General features: G+C 50.3%; 1 protein-coding gene across 1 annotated transcript in view; it reads right to left on the bottom strand.

The window, feature by feature from the left end:
* Positions 1 to 268: 268 nt before the first annotated feature.
* The window catches only part of CAPN9 (calpain 9), a 42,806-nt gene continuing 22,010 nt past the window's right edge, over positions 269 to 21,064 (bottom strand). The window contains exons 10-22 of the mRNA XM_012730826.1: positions 19,034 to 19,119; positions 16,259 to 16,336; positions 13,764 to 13,924; positions 12,670 to 12,827; positions 12,303 to 12,511; positions 10,138 to 10,174; positions 8,934 to 9,014; positions 7,112 to 7,169; positions 5,661 to 5,725; positions 4,195 to 4,263; positions 2,934 to 3,012; positions 1,049 to 1,165; positions 269 to 372 (exon numbers count right to left, since the gene is read on the bottom strand). Coding sequence (XP_012586280.1) covers positions 269 to 372; positions 1,049 to 1,165; positions 2,934 to 3,012; positions 4,195 to 4,263; positions 5,661 to 5,725; positions 7,112 to 7,169; positions 8,934 to 9,014; positions 10,138 to 10,174; positions 12,303 to 12,511; positions 12,670 to 12,827; positions 13,764 to 13,924; positions 16,259 to 16,336; positions 19,034 to 19,119 — 1,302 coding nt within the window. The remainder of the gene's footprint in view (positions 373 to 1,048; positions 1,166 to 2,933; positions 3,013 to 4,194; positions 4,264 to 5,660; positions 5,726 to 7,111; positions 7,170 to 8,933; positions 9,015 to 10,137; positions 10,175 to 12,302; positions 12,512 to 12,669; positions 12,828 to 13,763; positions 13,925 to 16,258; positions 16,337 to 19,033; positions 19,120 to 21,064) is intronic.

Raw genomic sequence — 21,064 nt, forward strand, 5'->3', positions numbered from 1 at the left:
GAGATGTGGCAGAAAGACAAGAGGGCACGGTTTATTTGCTCACTTGTTCCAGGTGATAAATCTACCTGCCTCAGTTTCCACCTCTGCAAAATAGGTGTAGCAAAAGTCCTTAGCTCACAGGACTGTTGTAAAGATTACATGGACTGTTAAGTGAACAGTCCCTCAAACACATTAACAATTTCATCATGGCCAATTACCCTCTGGCTACCTGTCAGCCCTCACATGCAATTGTGTATTCAGTGAATGCTATGGAGAGTGGGTTGTCTGTCTAGCCCTGGCTGGATCCCTGAGCAAAGGTCTGATTTGGACATACCTCATTGATGTTGAGATGCATGGACTCTTTGTCCTTCATACTGAGAGCCTGGAACACCCCTGAGGAAGAGAATGAGAGAGCTGTCAGTGTTGGAGTTGTTCCTGCAGCAAGTTTTATTCTCTCCCCAGGACTGAGGGGCCCTCCCTTTGTGGCTGAAAGGCTCCTCTGGTGGCATGTAAGAATCTGCTAGAGCTGGGCATTCTTCACTCAGCTTCAATCACTCAGCTTCAACTTTGTCACCGTTCTGGGCGTGAGGATGGGGTGGGTATAACCATATGCTGCAAGCGCTAAAGGCCATCTCCACAAAGTCTCTCTCTTCCAGGGATGCCAAACTCTGCGAAAACTGGGTTGGTGTCTGGGATTTATAATACAGAAAGGTGGGGAAAAGAAGCGAGGAAGAGAGAGAGGGCAAGAGACTCTTCTATGTGCAATAACAGGATTTGACCAGAAACTGGACAGGTCCTCAGATAGGAGGCAGAAGCCCCACCCTCACTCCCACCCAAAGGGGCTGGAATGTGGAGAGAACACTCATTGTAACAGATGCTCGGCAGGGCAGACTTATACATGCCCCCCAGCCTGGCCCCCCCGCAGCCACATGCCTCACGTAGACCAGCCCACAGCCCTGGGCCTGTGTTTGCTCTAGTTTTTGGCGGGCGGCTTCCTACATGCTCCCAGAAGGTGGAGCGTGTCCTGTGGTCCAGGACAGGCAGCCCCCACCCCCACCCCGACACTCACGGCTGGCGTTCTCCAGGCGCACCAAGCAGTTGAGGAAGTCGTCGAAGCCCAGCTGGAGCGTCTCGTCTGTGTACCTGAGGACGGTGAGCTGCAGGAGGCGGCTGTTCAGTTGGAAGCCTGTGGGAAAGGGTGAGAGGACGAGCCCCATGGCTGAGCCCCAAGGGTACACCTCCTGGGAGCACCCAGGGAACCTCGGGGTGACTAACAAAGGGAGCCCCCTGCCCAGGGGAGGCTGCTGTTCTGGGCTTGATTCTGCAGGTGAGGGTCCTGGAGGCAGCCCCCACAGCCGTGCTGAGCCCTGAGGTCAGTGAGGTCCGGTGTTGCTGCTGGTGCCCAAGTCACGCAGAGGGTCTGTGACGGTTCAGGAGGTCTCACCTGAGTCACTCGTGCTCCTCCCCAGCCTCCCCTCTGGCTCCCTGCTGGAGCTCACCTCCAGCTGCCTCTGCTGGGCATCTGGGGGTTCCGGCCACAAACCCACAGTAAGTGGACATTTCTCAGCGGTATTTGATCCCAGAGCTGTTGGGGGCTCTAGAAACTGTGTTGCTCAGAGGAGATGCCGCTGCCCAGTGTGAATGACACGGGGCAGGCTCCACTCACACAGTCCTGGGGGTGGGGGGCCACCAGGCTGGGGCCACGGGCCTGGATGCAGGCGGCTGCTGCTCAGGCCAGCGGGAACTCGCTTTACTTGGGTTTCCTCATTGGTGGACTGAGGGTTTCCACAAGGAAAGATCTGATACTTAATGCTTGATTTCTAACCAAGTTCCTTAGGAATGATTGTCGCCACCCCCCCCCCCAATTTATTTTAACCACATACTCACTTGCCAGGAAATAGTCAAAGTACTGCCTAGAAGTCCAGCCAGGGTCCCTGTCTGCTCAGCCCCAGCTTCACACAGAGGAGACCCACGCCTGGTAGTTTCTGGACTCTGTACAGTGGGGTGCCCAGAGCGCCGGAGCTGTACTCAGTGGGAAGGAGGGGGGAGGGGGAGCCCCCTCCACCTCAAGTTGGATGGGAAAGACTGGTCACACCCCTCACAGAAGGGCAGCCGTTTTGTCCCTGCTTGGTTTTCTTACTCTGGAAACAGGTCCCCAACCCCTAGGAAAACCTGGCCCATTGCATCTGTGTCACATTTACAACTAATCTTGTTTCTTCGCCCTCATGCAGGACCCAGATGCTCCTGCTTTTTACATTCTGTCCCTTTGGACCTGAAAGCTGACACTTCCCAGCTGTATGGTTACCTGGGAGGGAACAAGAGTATCGGGGTCAGCAGAAGCCAGGGGCCCATTTCCCTGAACATGCTCTGTGAGAAACACCACCCCGCTTGTGGGGCCTGAGGGTTGCAGAGGACAATTGGGCCCCAGAGACGGAACCTGCCTCGCTGTGGCATAGCCAGAGGCATCCCAAACCCACCTTTCCTGCTGGGAGCAGGGGACGAGCTCTGCACACATATCCGGTTAGGATTCAGGGACTTGGCCCATGGTGACAAAGTCAGGGAAAGGGTGGCAGGTGGCAGAGGGGGTGCATGAGTCTGTGAGCGGCCCCCTGACTGTAAACCACAGGCGTGTCCTGTGTGTCTGTAACACAGGAATGAGAGGGTTGGAAGACTGTGGCTTGCCCCAGGAGGGTCCTGGTAACTGCTTGGGCAGAAAACTTGGTCAGAGGCTCGGAGGCCTCTTAGGGCTCACCCTTTGTGGAAATACGTTTTTTAAATCCTACCAACATTGCACTATGATCTAAAATGCAGGGCCCTGAAGTGACTGAGGGAGTCCTGGGTCTGACCTCTGGCTCTGCCCTGGGAAGCACCAGCGGCCACCTCCTGGAGTCCAGAGAAAAGCAAGACAAAGCCCCTGACGCAGTCGCCTGCACCTGCCCTGGGCTTTTCTTTACCTGCGGCTTTCAGGGCGATCCGCAGCTCGTAGGAGGACATGGTGCCGGATTTATCAGCGTCGAACTGAAGGAAAAGGTCCTGGGGAGGAGAACGAGGGCCCTGGTGAGTCCCAGGCCAAGTTGGGGCTAATTAGGCAGCTTCAGGGACGCGGGCTGGACTTCCCGAGAGCTGAAGAGGAGCTCCCGAGACTTCTCCAGAGCTAGGACAGTGAATTCTAAGGGCCAGCCAGACATACTCCAGAGGTGAGGTGAAAGCCCAGAGGGCAGTAAATATTATGGCTAAAATTTAAGGAGAATTGGAACAGTAAGTTGTAGGAGACGTTGGACCGGGGCAGTAAAAAGAGAAACTCTGAGATGAGCGCTGGGATCCTGGCACCTCTGGCCGAGGAGATGGTGCGGTTTTACAGGAGGGGGAAGGCTTAAATTCCCCTAGGTGGGGGCCCACCATGGCTTCCTTGCCCCTCCCAAGCGGGAGTCCATTTGTTCTTGCTGTAAATAAACTTTACTTTCTTAAAGTTTGTTTCCAAAGTGTCTGCCAGTTACGGCTTGGCTTCATGGGACAAGCGTCTGTGGTGGTTCAAGGGCTAAGTCAACATGGCGGCCCTGAGAGGTGACACTCGTGCAGCAGTGGGGGGTGGCCAGTGAGGGGGAGAGGCCTCATGGGGGCTGAGGGGGCCCTCCAAAGGAGGTTGATTCCTTTGGCTTTTCACTTCCGGTGGAAGCACTGTGGTACCTCCAGCAGCATCACCAGCCCTGCTGGAATTTCATCATGATTTGTTCTCTTCTACCTGGAAGGTCACCCAGGCCCCCAGAGTGGCAAAAGGTATCAATATCTGGGTATCACGATGAGCTGCTGAGTTGGTGTCAGGATGCTGTCCCAGGCTGTCGCTCCCTGCCCCCAGGTAGCCACTCTGATAAGGACCAAAGACCCTAAACAAAGGGGACAGCTGACCAAAAAGGGTGGCATGACTCTTCCGCTCCCTCCCCGGGCCTGACAGAGCGGGGCATATATGGGACCCCTCACCGTGCACTGAGCGAGACTCCCAGGCCCCTGCAGGGGGCCTGCAGACCTCACCTGCCCGGGAGCGCAATAAAGCCTTCCCCTCTCCTGCTTCTGTGTCCTTGCCTTATTCTATCCGCTGGACCTTACACTGCCTTTTCTGGAAATTAATCCTCTTGCCTGCAACACCATGACCTTTAAAACCCCCCTTCTGCTCTAGGTCTCTACAAACCCGAGGCCAAGCACCACCAGGTTACATACGATCCACTTCTTCAGTTTGTCCCAGAGTACTTTGAATTCATCAAATTCCAGCTTCCCGTTGCAGCTGGTCTGTGTCAGGAGTCAGTTAAGGAAGGAAGAAGCAAATACGTTTCAACCTGGGATTTCAGAGGCAGGCCCAGCGTGGGCTGACTTGGGTGACATGGATTCAGATGCCTAGGGAGACGGTTCAGTTACTAAGCCAGGAATCTATACAAGGCACAGGATAGGGATCAGGTAGGAAGCACAGCTGAAGATTGAATGCCCACTCAACCCCTCCCACACCCCTCTTCATTTCCTTGGATGGGACCCCAGAGTGGCAGCAAGATTCTCAAATCCTTTGGAACGAGGCAGATAGTTAAATTGATTTCAGACCCCAAAGAGCACAAAAGAAAAATAAACTTAATCTGGAGTTTTCTCTTTGAGGCTGGTGCTAGACACAGCAAATGCAAACAACCTTGGGCTGAGCTCCAAGGCCAGTGGGAACTAACAGCTCAGAGAGAGGGAGTTCTCCAGGAGGCGAAGCGCCTGCTGAAACTCCAGTCTGCAGTTATCTGAGAGTAGCTTCTTCATTCATCATTGTGAAGTGTTCCCTGACTAGCCAAAAACCTTCAGCTAAGTCCAGATTTCTTTGTCCCTCACCTACATTTCAGCTTCTTTTCATTTTTGACCCCTGTGCCCTGAATTGCTTAATTCCCTTTGTCTCCAAAAGCTGGAGACATTAAAACTTCCAAATAATTGTCACTCACTGGGATAAAAATGATAAGACAACTAGTCATATCTCACATCTGGGTCTCCAAATCTCAGCCCCTGATCTTGGTAGGAAACAGGTCCAGAAGAAAGGACTTGCCCATCACCCCTCAAGAATGGGGAGCAGGTGGTGAGGTGAGAAGCAGGGGCACCTCAAGAATGAGATGTTGTCACCAGCCCAGTTACCAAACTTCCTCGTCTTTGTTCTGATCTTGAAGAAAACAACTGAGAGTGAGATGGAGAACTTCTGTAGGGAATCACCAACCCTGCATTTACTTAAGGAAAACAGGAGTTGGGACCCAAGAGAGAAGCCCAGAGCCCCTACCCTTGATGAATGACGCCTGCCTGGTCGCCTGATGGCCATGAGTCAAGAGAACAGTAGCCTATGCCCATCCACATGTCCCGCAGTGCCTGTCCCTTGGAGACAATAGTCCACCACCTCCTGAATCAACCTGATTTCTTCCCACCAGCTCTCAACTTTTGAGTTTTGGCCTTTGAACCGCAAGTTGCTGGACCCTGGCTCTGGTAACATCTTCAAAAACAATCCTCCACAGACAGACTATGCCTATGGGTTCTGTTCCAGTTCTAGCTCCAGGGGTCACCCAGCTTCAGCTACCGTTTGTGAAGTGTAGCCTGCAGGTCTTGGGGGCCATGTCCTAGGGAGGTCTGCAGAGAAAAACACTGAACATCTATTTTTGCCCACATATTTGGAAGGATACGTCCATTAGAGAAATGATGTTTTTACAGGAAATCAGACTTAGCTTCTTAAACTGAATGTTCTTTTCTGAAATCACACATGAAAGCAGAATTCAGTTGAAATCTGTTAAAACTGTTCCCAGATGCTGACAGTCCCAGTGTGGTGAGATCTGGGACTCACTAGGGTGCTGACCTGGTCAGTCTCTTAGGATACTGAGGAGAGTAGAAATGACACGGCTCTTGGGGAGAAAAATTTACAAAATACAAAAAAAGCCTTAAAATGGGATTAGCCTTCCATCCATTTATCTTCATCTTATGATTTCTAAGCACAGAATGTTAAATGAAGACTTGTTGTTACATTATTTATAATGCCAAAAGTCAGAAGTTCTAGAAGGACCAATGGAAGGGCCTGAACAGTACGTTGGGTTATGTACCTAGGATGGATTGTTACACAACATTTAGGAACTTTTGAAACATATTTAATGATCTTGGGGAAATGTTCATAAAAATGTAGTCTAAAAAGCAGGGTTAAAATTATTGGAGAAATTTGAACATTCACACACTGCTAATGGAAATGTAAAAAAAAAAAGTGCTTTGGAAAATGGTCAGGCATTTCCTCAAAACATTAGCTATAAAATTATTTCTGAATTCAAGCAATTCTTTTAACTATGGTCCCAAGAGAAATGAAAATATGTACACACAACAAACTGGTCATATGAGGGGCTATTATCCTGGATATCACATGCCACACGTGGCTGAACCTTGAAAATATCATGCTAAGTGAAAGAAGCTGGGTACAACAAAATCACATATTACAAGATGCCTTTTCTATGAAAAGTCTAGAACAGGCAAATCTATAAAGACAGAGAGTAGAGACAGAGAAGAGAGACAGGGGATGGAGGAAGTGGAGAGGGGATGGTGGATGGGTACAGGGTCTCTTTTTGGAGTGATGAAAGGCTCTAAAAATTGACTGAGGTGATTGCCGAATTCTGTGAATAGCTAAGAACTATTGAGTTGTGTGCCTTAAGTGGGTGTACTCTATGTATGTGAATTATGCCTCAAAGCTGTTAAAGTAAAAGTGTCTATCACTTATCTATCCATCTATTTGTCTATCTGTCCGTCTGTCTCTCTACCTACCCACCCATCCCCCCATCCACACACAGAGACGCAGACTGCATGTATGATAAACAGACACTAGCTCAAACACACACACGCTAACAAGAGTTATTTACAGTGGTGAGGTGACTAGTGATTTTTATCTTTGTCATTATCTTTTCTGAATTTTAAAGAATTTCCTCCTACAAACCTGCATCATTTTTGGAGTTAGGAAATAAGCCACAAAAGCTACTTTTAAAATCTGTCTGAAGCAGGGAGCTTGGGGAACAGAGAACCAGGCTGGGCGCCTGTCACGTGTCCACTCCATGGGAGCCCTGGGGTGCCTGGTGGGTGGTGGGTGGTGGGTGGGAACACTTACTCGCCTGCATCTCAGCATTTAAAATACATTGCAGTTCTTCTGCGGTTACCGCCATGTCCTGTTGAAGAGGAGACAGTTGCTTTTAATGACTCATTGTTTTCTTTCAGTTATGAGCTAATTTGGCTTGAGAGCAGCCCATCCCTCAGCACCCTCTTGCTTTCTGGGTGCCCCACACCTGTGTGGCTGCAGCCTGCTCACTACTCTGTAAACTTTCAGGCACCCAAGAAGGGACGTAAGGACGTAAGTCAGGCCAGGCCACACATGCTCGTCCTCCCCTGAGCCCACGCTCCCTAAACGATTGCTGTGCTAGAGGACACTGGTGACTGGGTTCCCAAGCCTCTGTCACTGCAGAAGCACCCCGAGAGCTTCAAAAACGCCCATACCAGGGGCTTACCCCCGGGGCCATTTTGATCGGGATGACTGTGACAATCAATGGTTCATTGATTATTTTCAAAACCTCTGAGGATGAATTTCAGAACCATTGACATAAGGTCCAGCAAATCCCACTAAATCTCACCACCAGCTGCACTCAGAAAGCTTGAGAGAAATGCAGAGTCTTAGGCCTTCCCCAGACCTACTGATGAGGACCTGGTGAGGATGCCCAGGTGACTGTGCGCAGACTTTGAGTGGCACTGACTCAAGGCCCCTTTGTCAAGGTTTTGAAATAGCATGAAACATAGTCCCTGGAGCTCTTTACATGTGGCTGCCGCCTTTCAGCCCTGGAACTCTTCAGGCCTGAAGAGCACAGGTGGCGGATACCCACCTCGCAAAGAATCCCCGATCCAGCCCAAGTCCCCCGAGGAGAGGAGGCAGGAAGAATGGGGTCGAGTGGGCAAAGTCGTCCCAGGGCTGGACTTGAGGTGCTTTTTGTTGTTACGAAAGGTTGAATGAATCGCCTGCGCCATTCTCCCTTCCTCCCCAGCCTGGATCTCCACTCTGGTGACATCTGTCCCTCCCAGGCCAGAGGAGCTCACCCAGGCCGTGCTGCGTCTGTAGCTGTCCACTCACCTCTCCCTTCCGCCTGCCCATCTCCCACAGTGTGGAGACTGAGGGCTACTCACAGGTCCCCTGCTGCTGGACCTGGCTGTTTATGACAGTGCCTGAAATGCTACCCCTAAGTTTAAGGTTCACCCTTTACAATTCAGGAGTCCTGTCAAGGGAAGGAAGCCAGGAATTCGTCAGGAATTGGCTTATTAGGCTAATGTCATTTATAGCTACCAATTGAGAGGCTTCAAGGGAACATGGGTGGAACAGTAGCAGGACCGAGGAGACCTGGGCAGGACAGTGAAGACCCCAGCCCCCCAGACACAGGCAGTGTCCCCAAAAAACAAGCTGAGTATCTGAGAGGGTGGGAATGGGCAGGGGGAGGGCAGAAAGCAAGGGGGGCAGACTCTCTCCAGGCTGCCCCGGTCCCCAGCCACCAAAGCTGGCCACGCCTCTGGTGTTAGCTGGCAAAATGCTGGCAGATATTTACTACTTAACACCAGCGGTTCTGCCACCACCACCTTCAAAAGAGCGGAGAGAGCATGATGAAGGTGCCAATTTCTGGGCAGGGGTCAAAGGAACCCCCCGAATGCTGTCTCTAGTTCCCATGCAGTTTTTGGACCTGGCCCGAGCTCCTCTGGGTACTGCAGCCTGGTCAGTGCAGGCTGGAGAGAGATATGAGGAGGAGGAGGCATTAGCACTTCTCAAAAGACCAGGGCGGCTTTGTCCCTGCCAGCTCCTTCCGGCCTCTGGATCAGCCTCTGGAAGTGTCACCGCATCCCTGGAGAGGGGACCTGGCCCCTCCGCCCTGCAGGGGACAAGGCTTGGGCAGCCCTACCTCACCAGCCACGCGTTCAAACAGGGCCCGGAACTGCTGTTCCTCCTCTGTCTCCTGGGCAGGTGGAGTTGGCTTCTGAGGCTAAAAGTTAACCAGAAGAACGTGCTTTGGAGCCACAAGAGAGACACTGACATTTTCTTTCCCAAAGAAAGAGCAGGAAAGGAGAGCCCTGGGCCGGAGGTGGTGCCGTCCACTGGAGGGGGAGCGGGGACCTCACGGCAGACGCAGAAGCCTGGGCCAGCACTGGCCACAGCCAGCGGGTTGGGAATAACAGTTTGTTCCCTTGTGAGGACTCTTTGAAAGAAGTGGACCGGTAGGATGCATTAACCAACTTCTCGCTCTCTCTCTTTTCCTGAGTTGTTCATGTCCCTTTCTCTTGTAAATAAACCCATTATTAACCTTTCTGCATGTGCCTGAGGCTGACTCTTGTATAAGTCCCTGTAAACGCACAGGTGACTCAACGAGTTCACATTGGGTTGCCCTGTAACAGCAGCATCTGGAAGGACAGTGGGCCGGCCGTGCCCTCCTCACCTGATAGGTGAGAAACTGACTCCTGCCTGGGCTGGTCCAGCCAGGGCTGCCAGCAGCCTCCCCTTCCTCTAGCTCACAGCGCACCACCTAGACTATAGTTACCTGCCCGGTCACCTGTCGTGATAGGTGAATCTTTACGGGCAGGACTCTTTCTGGCATGGAGCACCTGTTCTGTCTGGGGTCTGCTCATAAGCCAGCCCCAGGGGGGCAGCAAGGAGAGAAAGCCCTTCCTAAAAACTGGCCATCGCTCGAGTTGGGGGTGTCATGTTCTGGTCACATCAGCATCTCTTGGAAGCCTCACAGCCCTCGGACAAGAGTCAGACCAGCCCCTACTGCTCTCCTAAGAGACAACACAAGGAAGAAGTTATGTTCCCCATGCCACAGTAAAAATTCTACCTGCTTCTCTTGTTTTCCTTTCATCTGTTGTTTTTCTGCAATGAATGCATTTCAAAGCTATTCCATCCACTTAAACAACAGCAGTAACCTCTCAGGAAACAGAGTGGGGGCTTCTGCTGAGAGAACGGTCACTCTTGTTCTAACCAAGAGGTTAGAATCCAGGTACTTCCTTGCTCCCACGTAACCATTCCCTGAGCTTTGGCATTTTAAGTGGTGTGATGGTTAGAAGGAAATTTCCAAGAAGCCACTGACTCCCACTGTCCACAAGATGACTCACCTCTGGAAGGTCAATGTCTATATTTCCATCCATGTCCCTGTGGACACAAAAACTGTGTTGATAATCATGGATTCACTTCCCCGTTAGCCTGCAGAGCTACCAGGTCCAGAGGTGCTGGAAGGTTCTGTCCCGCAGCAGCCGTCCTTTTCTGTGCCTGCATTTCACTGCACACTGACCTCCCTCTCCAGTCTTCAGGCAGACCTTGCTCGACATGAAAGTTAGAGGAAGACAGTGTGGCATCACCCAAGGAGAACTGGTAAATCCTGTACTTTGAGACAAGACACTCAGCTTGTCTCACTAGGGGGAGAGTTTTAAAGGCTTATAGAGGGTGTGGAGGCGGAACCAACAAGCTCACCTTGCAGCAACACCCCCCCACCCCTCCATAGGGGCAAACCCCTGAGCCTGGTTCTGTTACTGAGCCACTAGGGCCTGTTACTGATTCAGGGTCACAGCGGATGACACACGCATATCAAACTCAATATCACCTTCCAGGGCACACTGACTATTGCATCTACACCATGCACCCTGAGGGTGGCATTATCTGGGACCCCACCTCTAATGGACAGAGAACATGAGGGTTAACGAACAGCTCCGCGTAGCCTTTCCTCTCTTGTCCCTGCTGCCCGCAGGAGCTGCCCATCTGCTTGGATCTCACCTGGGGTTCTTTTGTGTGAGTGGATACACTTCATCCTCAGTGTAATTAGTGTGTGAGAGAGAAGACTGGAGTAAAACTTTGAGCAGAATTTTAAAAATGAAAGATTGTATTGCCTCCCTGTAGCTGATGAGGAAGAACCATGCCTTCTGCAGTCAGCCTGGGAAACCCAACCGGAATTTGTCACTGTGAAACTGTCATTGCCCAACATGATGCAATTCTATGTCACTAGGCAGAAGAGAAAACCGGAGCAGGCTGTGTGGCCACCATTATCTCTAGCTTGTTGTCTCAGGTTGATCCTTTGAGGGGGCTCAACAGAAACAGAATTAGTAGATCTTGTCATTCTCTGGGGTTCCTAGAAAATCTCCACTGGGGAAAGGAAGAGCTTCTTGAATCTTGAACCATTTCCCTCCCACCCCTGCCACACAGTTATTAATGGTAAATGGACAAAAGAGAAACTTCTTCCATGGAAGTAACTAATACAAAATAATTTTGCTAAGACATTCTGAGGGAGGGATGGCAGAATATTGGTTATGTAAGAAGGTACAGCATTTATTTGAAATGGAGCTGAAAGTATGTGTGATTCTTGAGGCTTGGAATAGACACCCCTTTCATCATGCATAGAAACACCTCTGGCATTCCCCTCATGTAGTTCCCATTCCAGAAGCTTCTTGGTAATAGCATCTGGAAAATGAAGGGCTTCACTCAAGAGTATTTGTGCACATGGTTCTGGGGTCAGTTGGAAAGAGCAAAAAAATTTTTTTAAGGATTTATTTACTTATGCTTACAGAACTGGGGTACAGGCCAGAGGTGTGGTGGGTGAGAGGATTCACCAGAGACAGAGCGGGGAGCAGAACAGGCAGATCGACGAAGTACACTGCTGAGGGGAGCAGTGGGAGGGTCAGGAGAGGTCTGCTGTGCCATGTGGGTCAACTCCCTGGTGGGGGATTGAACTTGTGCTGTAGTGACTTTGGAGAACTTCAAATTGTGGTGCTTTAACCTGTTGCGCCACCAAGGATAGCCCCGGAAAGAGCAACTTTTTTTTTTAAAGATTTATTTGTTTATGCATACAGAGCTAGGGTACAGGCCAGAGGTGCAGGGTTGGTGAGAGGATTCACCAGAGACAGAGCAGAGAGCCGAACAGGCAGATGGAGGAACTACACTGCTGAGGGAAGCAGCGGGGGGAGGGGCGGGAGGAGGGTTGAGAAGTCTGCTGTGCCATGTGGGTCACTTCTGGGTTAGGGCCCCAACTCATGCAGAAGTGGCTTCTTAGTGCTGTGCTTTAAGCTGCTGCACCACCACGGAGGGCCCAGAAAAAGCAACTTTTTAATGTGAAACTAAATAGGAAACAATGCCTTTGCTTCACTGACAGGTTAAGAACCTCCCCTGTGTCCTTCCTGGTTTCTCAGGTAGTTCATGGAAAGAGGACAAGAGGATGGTTAGTGGCTCCCACCACCCTCTGGTGACAATTCTGTGAGTGCATCTCCCACCAAAGGGGGTTTTTGAAACTCACCAGGTAATGGCCTTCTTCTCTGAAAAGATCCTCAGGCAGAAATCTGCTTCCTGATGGGGCTCAAAAGTGCTGGGAATCAAGATGTACTCCCCAGGGGGCAGCTTGAACCGCTCAGACACTTCTCTCAGGTTGATGAAGGTTTTGCTTTTGGCCTGGGATGTGTGGTATCTGAAGAAGTCTTTGTTCAGGTGCTGGTCTTTGCCGGGGCACTGTAACAGGAGTGTGAGGGGAAGAGGTGTCTCTGGCTGTGGGCTTGGTTACTTGGACACAGTGTAGGGACTGGCGCTGAGTCTCGGGTGTAAGGCTGAAAAGGGACTGAGAACTCAGAAGGCCCTGGGCACCACGCTGTAACCTGGCACCCACGTACCTGGTAAATAGCATAGCCGATGGTCAACACCTCAGCTCCAAACTTCTTAAGTTTCCTTCGATCTTTCTGCATCAGGGCTACAAGGAAATTACACTCCTCCTGCCCCTCATCTTTCTCAGTCAAGGACAATTTTATTTGTGGGTTGGTCCAAAAGGTATCTGCCATTAGAAAGATGCAGATTATTTGCCCCTTTAAAAAAAAAAAAAGACACACACACACACACACACACACACATCCTACCCACTCCCAGCAAAGGCTCCCAAAGCTGAAGAAAGTCTCCTCCATCCTGATTTCCCTCATGCCCTACTTTCTACAATCCCCTGGGAGAATAAAAAGTGTTCTCTTTCACACCCGCCGCTTTTGGAACCATTTCTCATGCAACTTTTCAAAAACATTCTTCTGAATTTTGTCCATTGCAATTTGTTCTGTCTTTTTCTTTTTCTTTTCCACTTGGTATTTCAAAGGAGAGTACAGGACGCTGTACTGGTCTCCCAGGGCCGACACAGTGGTCATGTGATTTGGGCAGAGGTGACCTCAGGCCTACACTATTCCCTCTTGCCACAGGGAACCTGAGCAAGAAGTTTGTCAGTCCACAGAGCTCACCGGGCTCATAGGCTTAAGGAATCCCCAGTTAGAGGAGGCTAAGGGCTTCTGTTGGAGGACCCTTAGGAGTTCTTGCTGAGCATGGCAGGAAATGAGGGGCCAGAGCTGGCTGCCTCCCGTCACGGTAAAGTGAGACAGCCTCTGGGGAAGTCAACAGAGCAAAAGCCAGCGCAGAGTACATAAGCAGGTGCACTGATCACCTCTGGACTGTTTGGTTATGTAGGAAAGTAAAATCTTTTTATTTCTAAATTAGTGTGAGTTATGTTTTCTATTACTTGTCATGGAAAATAACCCAAGTGGTAAAACAAGGGTGGCTCCTTGAGCAGTTCTTATCCAAATCTCCTAAACCCTGGCAACCTTCTTTTCCCAATCATCGCTGAAATGCTTCTGTCTTACTCCATGTTTTGGGCCTTCCCCAGGTCAGATCCACTGGCATTCTGATTGGACTCAACACTTGGGTGACAGAGTTAAAAGGTGGGTAGACTACCGACCCAGGAAATTGCGGCAGCCTCCAGCCGTGGAGCCCCGCACCCAGCTTCCGTGGTGGACTGCCACTTCCCATCTGTGAAGGGCGCCCTCCTCTAGGGCGTCAGGAGTTAGGTTGCAGACCTCCACTTTGTCGAAATGGGCCTTGAAGTCTGCAAATGCCATCCTGCGAGAGAATGGAGAGACACACGCTTTGGAGGGCTGACATGGCATAGCCTACTCACCCACTCAGTCACCCGCTGTTACTGAACAGCTTGCTTCCATTCTGGAGGATCGGGGAGAAATCTAATAATAAATAAATAAAGGAAAGGTTAAGAAAGATAAAAAGGTTAGAATATAGTTGATATAGATAAGCACAACAAAGGGAAATAAAGTAGGGTGAAGGATGAGAATGTAGGGTGGGGGACATTTTGCAGACAGCAAAGAGAAAGCCTGACTGTTCAGATGGAGACTGGAGAGTAGGGGAATGGGACACAATGATTTTCTGGCATTCCAGGTAGGTGGAGAACAGGTCTTAAGATGGGTAAGTGTATGATACGCTCATGACACACCAAGACCAATGAGGTGACACAAGGTGTTGGACAATGTTCAAAGATATGATAGACCAGGAGGTCTTCATAAGGATTCCAGCGTTGACTCTGACTAGATGGCGAAACATTAGGACGTGTTAAGTGGAAGAACAACATGACCCATAACCCATGACCACTGGGAAAGGGCACAGATAGAAGTGGAGTCACCAGCTACGAAGTAAGTGCTGTTGTCCTGGTGATAGATGAGGTGGGTCAGTCCAGGCTGGCAGGATGGGAGGTGGTGAGCAGTGGTCAGGTTTGAGACACATTATGCAAGTTGATCCTATAGGATTTCCTGAAGGATTAAATGTGGGGAGAAGAATGAAAGGTAAGAAGGTATTTGAATAGTTGGATGGATAAAGGTGAGGAAGACTGTGCTATAGCAAGTTTGGCAGAGAAGGATTTGAGGTTTAGACATGTTACCCTGTGATGGTCTGCTGAGTAGATGTTCAGGGAGATACTGAGGAGATGCTTGGAATTCATAGGAAAGGAACTGAAGATAGAAACTCAGGAGGATTGAAACCATGGCTGATCCCCAGGGTGGTGATGAATGTTTGACTATCTCTTGAGTTTGCTCCTATGAAGGCAGACACTTTTCTATGAGTCTTATCACACAAAGTTGTGCAGAAGCAAATTGATCTGAAGCCAAACCCCAAGCTGGGCAGAACCATGAGACTACTGACACAAAATCAAGAAAACAGGAAAAAAAAAACATATGAAAGGAAACAGAAATCAGATGTTTGGACCCAGAAACAAAGATCCATCCGAGAGTCTGGAGACCTTTTCAAATATAGATCCATTTGTAACCATTTGATCAAACTTCTTCAAGCCCATAGCCTTCACATTCTTAACTTTTATTTCCTTTCTACCTCCATTTCTATAAAATCATTTCTAGTCTCTAGATTTGAGCCTTGCCTCAAATCTGTCTCCTTGCTGTTTGACCTCACAATAGAGAAAACTTTCTTCCCCCAAACTGGTGCTGCAATGGTTGATTTTAAGGAGTGACAGGAAGTGAGCACGCTGCTGATTTCAGTATCACTGTAAAGACAGTGTGGTGTTATAATTTATAAGAAATTCAGGTGACCAAAAGATATTTCTCATATATTTGGTCTTCACCCACAGTTCCTGACTCATGGCTCCCCAAACCGGAATTTCCTTAGCACTGAAAGTGATAAGAGTCTTTTGTTATGTAAAGGAGGAGACTGGAAGCACCTAATGAGAAGGAATAGGTTTTGCTTGTTATATCTAAAGAGATGTTATAAGGAATGGAGGGACTCAGGCAAGAATTCTCTGCCTTGAGCGTATGAAAGGAAACAGAAATCAGATGTTTGTGCTCTTGAGAGTTGGAAGAGTCAACTGCTTCTGGGTCCCTCAGGAAGAAATAAGACTTGAAATGATTTCTAGAGATGAAGGCCCATTAGCCAACTTTCAGTTAAGCAAAGATATTCAGCCCTGTGGAAAGGCCAGATGTTTCCTTTCCACTGATCTGTACTATGAGAAACTCCAAAGGTGGCTGCCTTCAGGGTCCCTGTCACTAAGTTGAGCAAGAGGGAGGGACGGAAGGAGCACCCTGTGGCCTGCATGCCAATTCACTGGGCTGCAGATTCAAATGCAAACGCAGATGGTGACTGGCTCAGGGGAGGGAGGCTGGGTTAGAGCTGGAGGCAGATTCTTCTGTTCCCTGGATCACAGGGACTCCCTTGAGACTCCTAAACAAATCTGGAGATGGGGTGACTCCCCAGAACATAACATATTAAATCCTCTAGCAACCTGGGTGGGTATCAGGATTTTGAGACAAGTGCATGTGATTTACCAAAATGTAAGATAAAAATATAGGACGAAATGAGGTGTTCTTTATACCCAAAGGCCCTGGGAGCTTGTCATACCTGGTTTGCAATTAGTGCACAAATGAAGAGACAAAAGAACTGTACCAGAATTCTCCGTCGTCCAGAGCGGTGTGACACAGGCGCTTCTGCTCAGCGAGGCTGACCGAACGCCACTCGGAAGAGCTAGGAGTGGACAAAACCAGCAAGGGGTGTGGGGTCATGGGCGTCACTGGGCTAGGGCTGGGGCACCCTTTCCTAGGAAGCGGGTGTGCAGCTATGAAAGGAATAGATCCTGGGGAGTGACTGTACTCTGAACCCCAGAAATGTGCCAGAGGATTTGAGGTTGGTCAGAAAGTACATCTCCAAGTGCAGCCACTGGAAGAAAATGCCCCTCATGGGACCACCCCAGGGAGGGAAACTCCCTTGACCTCTGCTCTTTATTCGCCAGCTGGCACTTTGAAAAGTTACCTTATTTGACAAACTTGCCTGACATTGATCTACCAAGAAGCTTCTCTCTTTCCCTAGGAAGCCAGATCATGGTCTACCAGGGGGTCTTGCCGGTCCTTAGGTGAGCAGCTGCCGACTGCCCTCCAAATTGGAAATGATGTCTTTAAGTTCCCTGCTTCTTTGGGACACCCTCCTTCCCCCAACACACACAGCTGCCTCCAAACGTAGCTGACCTTTGAACAACTCGAAGTGACCAACCTTCTGTGCAGTAGAAAATCCACACGTGGCCCTCCCTGGTGGTGCAGCAGGTTAAAGCACAGCACTACAAAGCTGGCCACAGCTGCTTCAGCGTCAGTTCGATCCCCGGCCCTGGGGGTGACCCACATGGCGCAGCAGACCGCTCCTGGCCCGCCCGCTGCTCCCCTCAGCAGTGTAATTGGTCAATCTGCCTGTTCTGCCCCCACTCTGTCTCTGGTGAATCTTCTCACTGGCCCTGCACCTCTGGCCCCGTACCCCAGTTCTGTATGCACAAATAAATCTTTTTTTTTTTTTTTTAAAGAAAATCTACACATAACATATCGTCAGCCCTCCTTTCTCTAGGGTTCTGCATCTGAGGATTCAGTCAACCGGCATGCGAGGTTGGCTGACTTAATGAAGTCCTGCTGAGAGGAAACCTATGGAGTAGAATGAGCCCGCACAGGTAAACCCTGGTGAAGGATGATGCAGTTCCAGTGGCGTAGACCCCACTACAGCACTCTCACTGGTGTGGCCATTTCGTCCTCACCCTGGGGCTCTTACTGCTGAAGGAGGGCTCAGGAGAACCAATGAGGGACCTCAGAGCATCTCCCCAGGCTGCCTCTGCCAGGGTCTGGAGAACAGAACTAAGAGCCTTGATTTTCCCTTTGGGCCATTGCCTCCAAATGCCTCACAACACAGAATGGGCTGAAAGGCCAAGCCGAGCTTTCAGGCCTGTTCTGGTAACAGGCAGAATCAGCACTGGGATCAGGATGGGGACAGGCCCTCCCATCCCGCGAGGCTAGTGGGAGCAGGAAGCTGGCAGTCTCAGCTGAGTTCCAGTAAAAATCCACATTTCCCTCTTTACCATGTTTCTCAGGAAAAGGAAAAAGTGGCCTTTGTCCTTCTATAGTCTCCGTCCAATAAGCTGAGGGGCTCTATACATCTTACGAGCTAGAAGCAGTCTCTTTCCATTTGATTTCACTATTTCTCTTCAAGCCGAGCTCATCCCTGCTAAGGAGTTGGTTTGGTGTGACTTGGTCTCTGCCAAAGTGCCTTGGTTCTGAGGAGGTGGAGGCAGGAGGGGTGCAGGTGGCAGGGAGGGAGCAGTGATGGGCATACTCCGGTGTCAGTCCTGAGCCCTCCAGCTGAAGTCTGGTTAATAAAGCCACAGACACACCAATGGCTGCACCCCCTGGTGGCTGGTCTGAGCTGAGGACAAACACTGACTTGGCTTGAACCAAGTTGGAGACTCCTCAGAGCCCAGGGAGCTGCAGGTGGGCAGAGCTTGGGGGAGGGAGGAGAGAGGGCCGGCCGAGGCAGGTCAGGCTTGGCCCTGCTCCTACACCCCGTTACCCCAGCCAAGGACCACCTCTCCAGGGACACAGACCCCAAAGGAGCACCTTTCTTTCTAAAAATTTATTTATTTGTGCATACAGAACTGGGGTACAGGCCAGAGATGCAGAGGGTGAGAGGATTCACCAGGGACACAGTGGGGAGCAGAACAGGCAGATGGATGAAGTACACTGCTGAGGGGAGCAGTGGTTGAGACAGGAGAGGTCTGCTGCGCCATGTGGATCCCTTGGGGGCCAGGGATTGAACTCACACTGAAGCAGCTGCCGCTAGCTTGCAGTGCTGTGTCCTCACCCCCAGGGAGGGCCCAGGAGGAACTTATCTATGACTGGTGTCAAATAAATAACGCCAGTCATCAGAGCCATTGTGGCTGAGTTTCCTATTCCCCCTTCTCTGCCTCTACTGGGTCACTGGTCAGTGGCCATTAGAGTGAATCCTATGCTGACCTGCTGGCAACACTTCAGGGAGTCTCACACCCCAAATACTCACTGTACACAACACACACACACACACACACACAACACACACCCCTCACTGGGACTTCTCAGATGTGGAGGTGAAGAGCCACATTACATGGGGCTGTGAGTACCCACAGGCGAGGCAATACGGTCACCCCCCCCCCCCCAATACAATCACATGGAAGATAAGAAGTCGTTCTAAGAATCTTTCTCAGAAGCAAGTTTGACTGCAAGGTGGGCCTTGGGGGCTGGCGGGGAAGGAGGGGCGGCCACCCAGAAGCCAGAGAACACCCGAGACAAACTTCTCCTCCCCAGGTCATACAAGCCCACCGGGCCCCATGAACAGCATGAAGGTGGGTGTCAGTCAGACAGACGGATGGGGACCCACCTGTCGCTCCAGGACCCGTTCCACTCAACATGGCCCCAAGGGTTCCGGACTCTGATCATTTCGGTTTTCCGGCCTTGGAAGTTTACCTGGAAGGCAAAGGCAGGAGGGAAATATGGAAAGATCAGTTGAGTCCCAAATTCCAGAGTGGTTCCTCTCCAGCAGGGCAGGTGACTTCTACATATTAAAAACAAGTCAGGGCCTCCCTGGTGGCACAGGGAGTTAAGTGCAGCACTAGGAAGCTACCAGCAGCCACTGCGGCACAAGTTTGATCCCCGGCCAGGGAGCTGACCCACATGGCGCAGCAGACCTCTCCTGTCTCCCCACTGCTCCCCTAAGCAGTGCATTTCAGTGGATCCTCTCACCCTCGCACCTCTGGTCTATATTCCAGATCTTGTATGCATGAATGAATAAAATAAATTCTTAACAACAACAACAAAAATGTCACAACTCATCCATTCTTAACTTGACCTTGGAATTGTCTTGCTGAACATAGTGGCTAACATGACATGAATCTTCAAATGAACAAATTACAGTCTAGACTGGAGTTTCCCAAGAGGCTTATGTATCTGTGGATGTTCAGAATCTAACAGTGAGAGGTGAGGAGAAATTCTCAGACATGCGCAGTGAGCCTCCTTCATCTTGAGTTTCTTACTCACAGCAGGATGATGAATATATAAGCACTGGGCATTTAAACAACAAAAAATAGAAACCACTTCTATGGCCAATATTCCCCTTCTGGGTGCCTTCTGGGGGGTCTGCCAATGTGGATCTGCCCACGTGTCTGAGCTGTCCACACCGACCGCCTGGGGCCAGTAAACAGACCTTGCTCTGCTGGGCAGGAAAGGACCTGCGCAGCTCAGGAGAGCCTCGGAGAAAGAGAAAGCAAGGCTCCCCCCACCAGCTAGCCAGAAACTTGAGCTCTCAGAGCAGGTTACCCTCGTGCATGTGGCAGAGATTGTATTTTTGATGTGTGAAAACAATACAGTAAACCTCTCTGGAGTCTGAGATGGGGCTGGTATCACGCAAGAGGGTCACAGACTGAAATGTGCTGGGAGAATAAGGTCCGGCAAGGCGCAGAGAAGGCAAAGACAATTGGGCAGACGTAATGGGAGGCGTCTAGTAATATCTAGAAGACAGAATGTTCACAATCATGGGCCTACTCAGGGAGTGACCAGCAAGGCACAGACCAACAGAGAAGAAAAGGAGGCAGTATGATACCGAAACCCCAAAGATCCTAAGTGCACCCCTACCTTGGATGGCAGGTGAGGGGCGTCCTCCCTCTACTCTGTATTCCCCTTGCATTTGGAGTGTGGCAGAGGTGCTGTGAGCCCTACACATGGGTTGTGACTCATCCCATAGAGGCCCTGAGTGGGCAAAGCCAGGCCTTTGGAACTCACCGAACTTGAACCCGAGAAGTGCAGCCCATGGTGTCTTGTGTTCCCTCTCCCTCTCCATGTCTCTTGCCCTCATATTCCTTAACAAGGCTCCTCCAAGCCAAGCACTCACCAGAGTGGTCCTTTTGGGGTCTAAGTGACCCCTGGGAACATCCCTACCCTGAACTCTCACTACAGAGAATAGGACTTGGGGTGTTTAATTTTATGGACAACTTGACTGGGCCAGCGGGTGGGGGTGCCCTGATATTTGATTACACATTATTCTGGAAGTATCCGTGAGGGCATTCCAGGGTGACATTTGAATTGTTAGACTGTGCGTGTGCGCATATCCTATCTAGTCAGCTTATGGTCTGAATAGAACAAAGTGACTGAGGAAGGGAAAATTCCATCTCTGCCTGGCTGATGAGATGGGTCTCTGGTCCTCTTCTGCTCTCAGACTGACACTTGGACCATTGGTTTTTTTGATACTTGGGCTTTTTGGACTTAGTCTGAAACTGCACTACTGACTTTCTCGGGACTCCATGTTACACCTGACAGAATAATGTGAACTAATTCCTCACAGTAAATCTCCCCCTTTGCCCCTCCCCAGCACTCGCTCTCTCTCTCTCTCTCTTTATATATATATATATATATATAT

Source organism: Condylura cristata, unplaced genomic scaffold, assembly GCF_000260355.1.
Source record: "Condylura cristata isolate star-nosed mole 26May11 unplaced genomic scaffold, ConCri1.0 scaffold00029, whole genome shotgun sequence".
Lineage (NCBI taxonomy): Eukaryota > Metazoa > Chordata > Mammalia > Eulipotyphla > Talpidae > Condylura > Condylura cristata.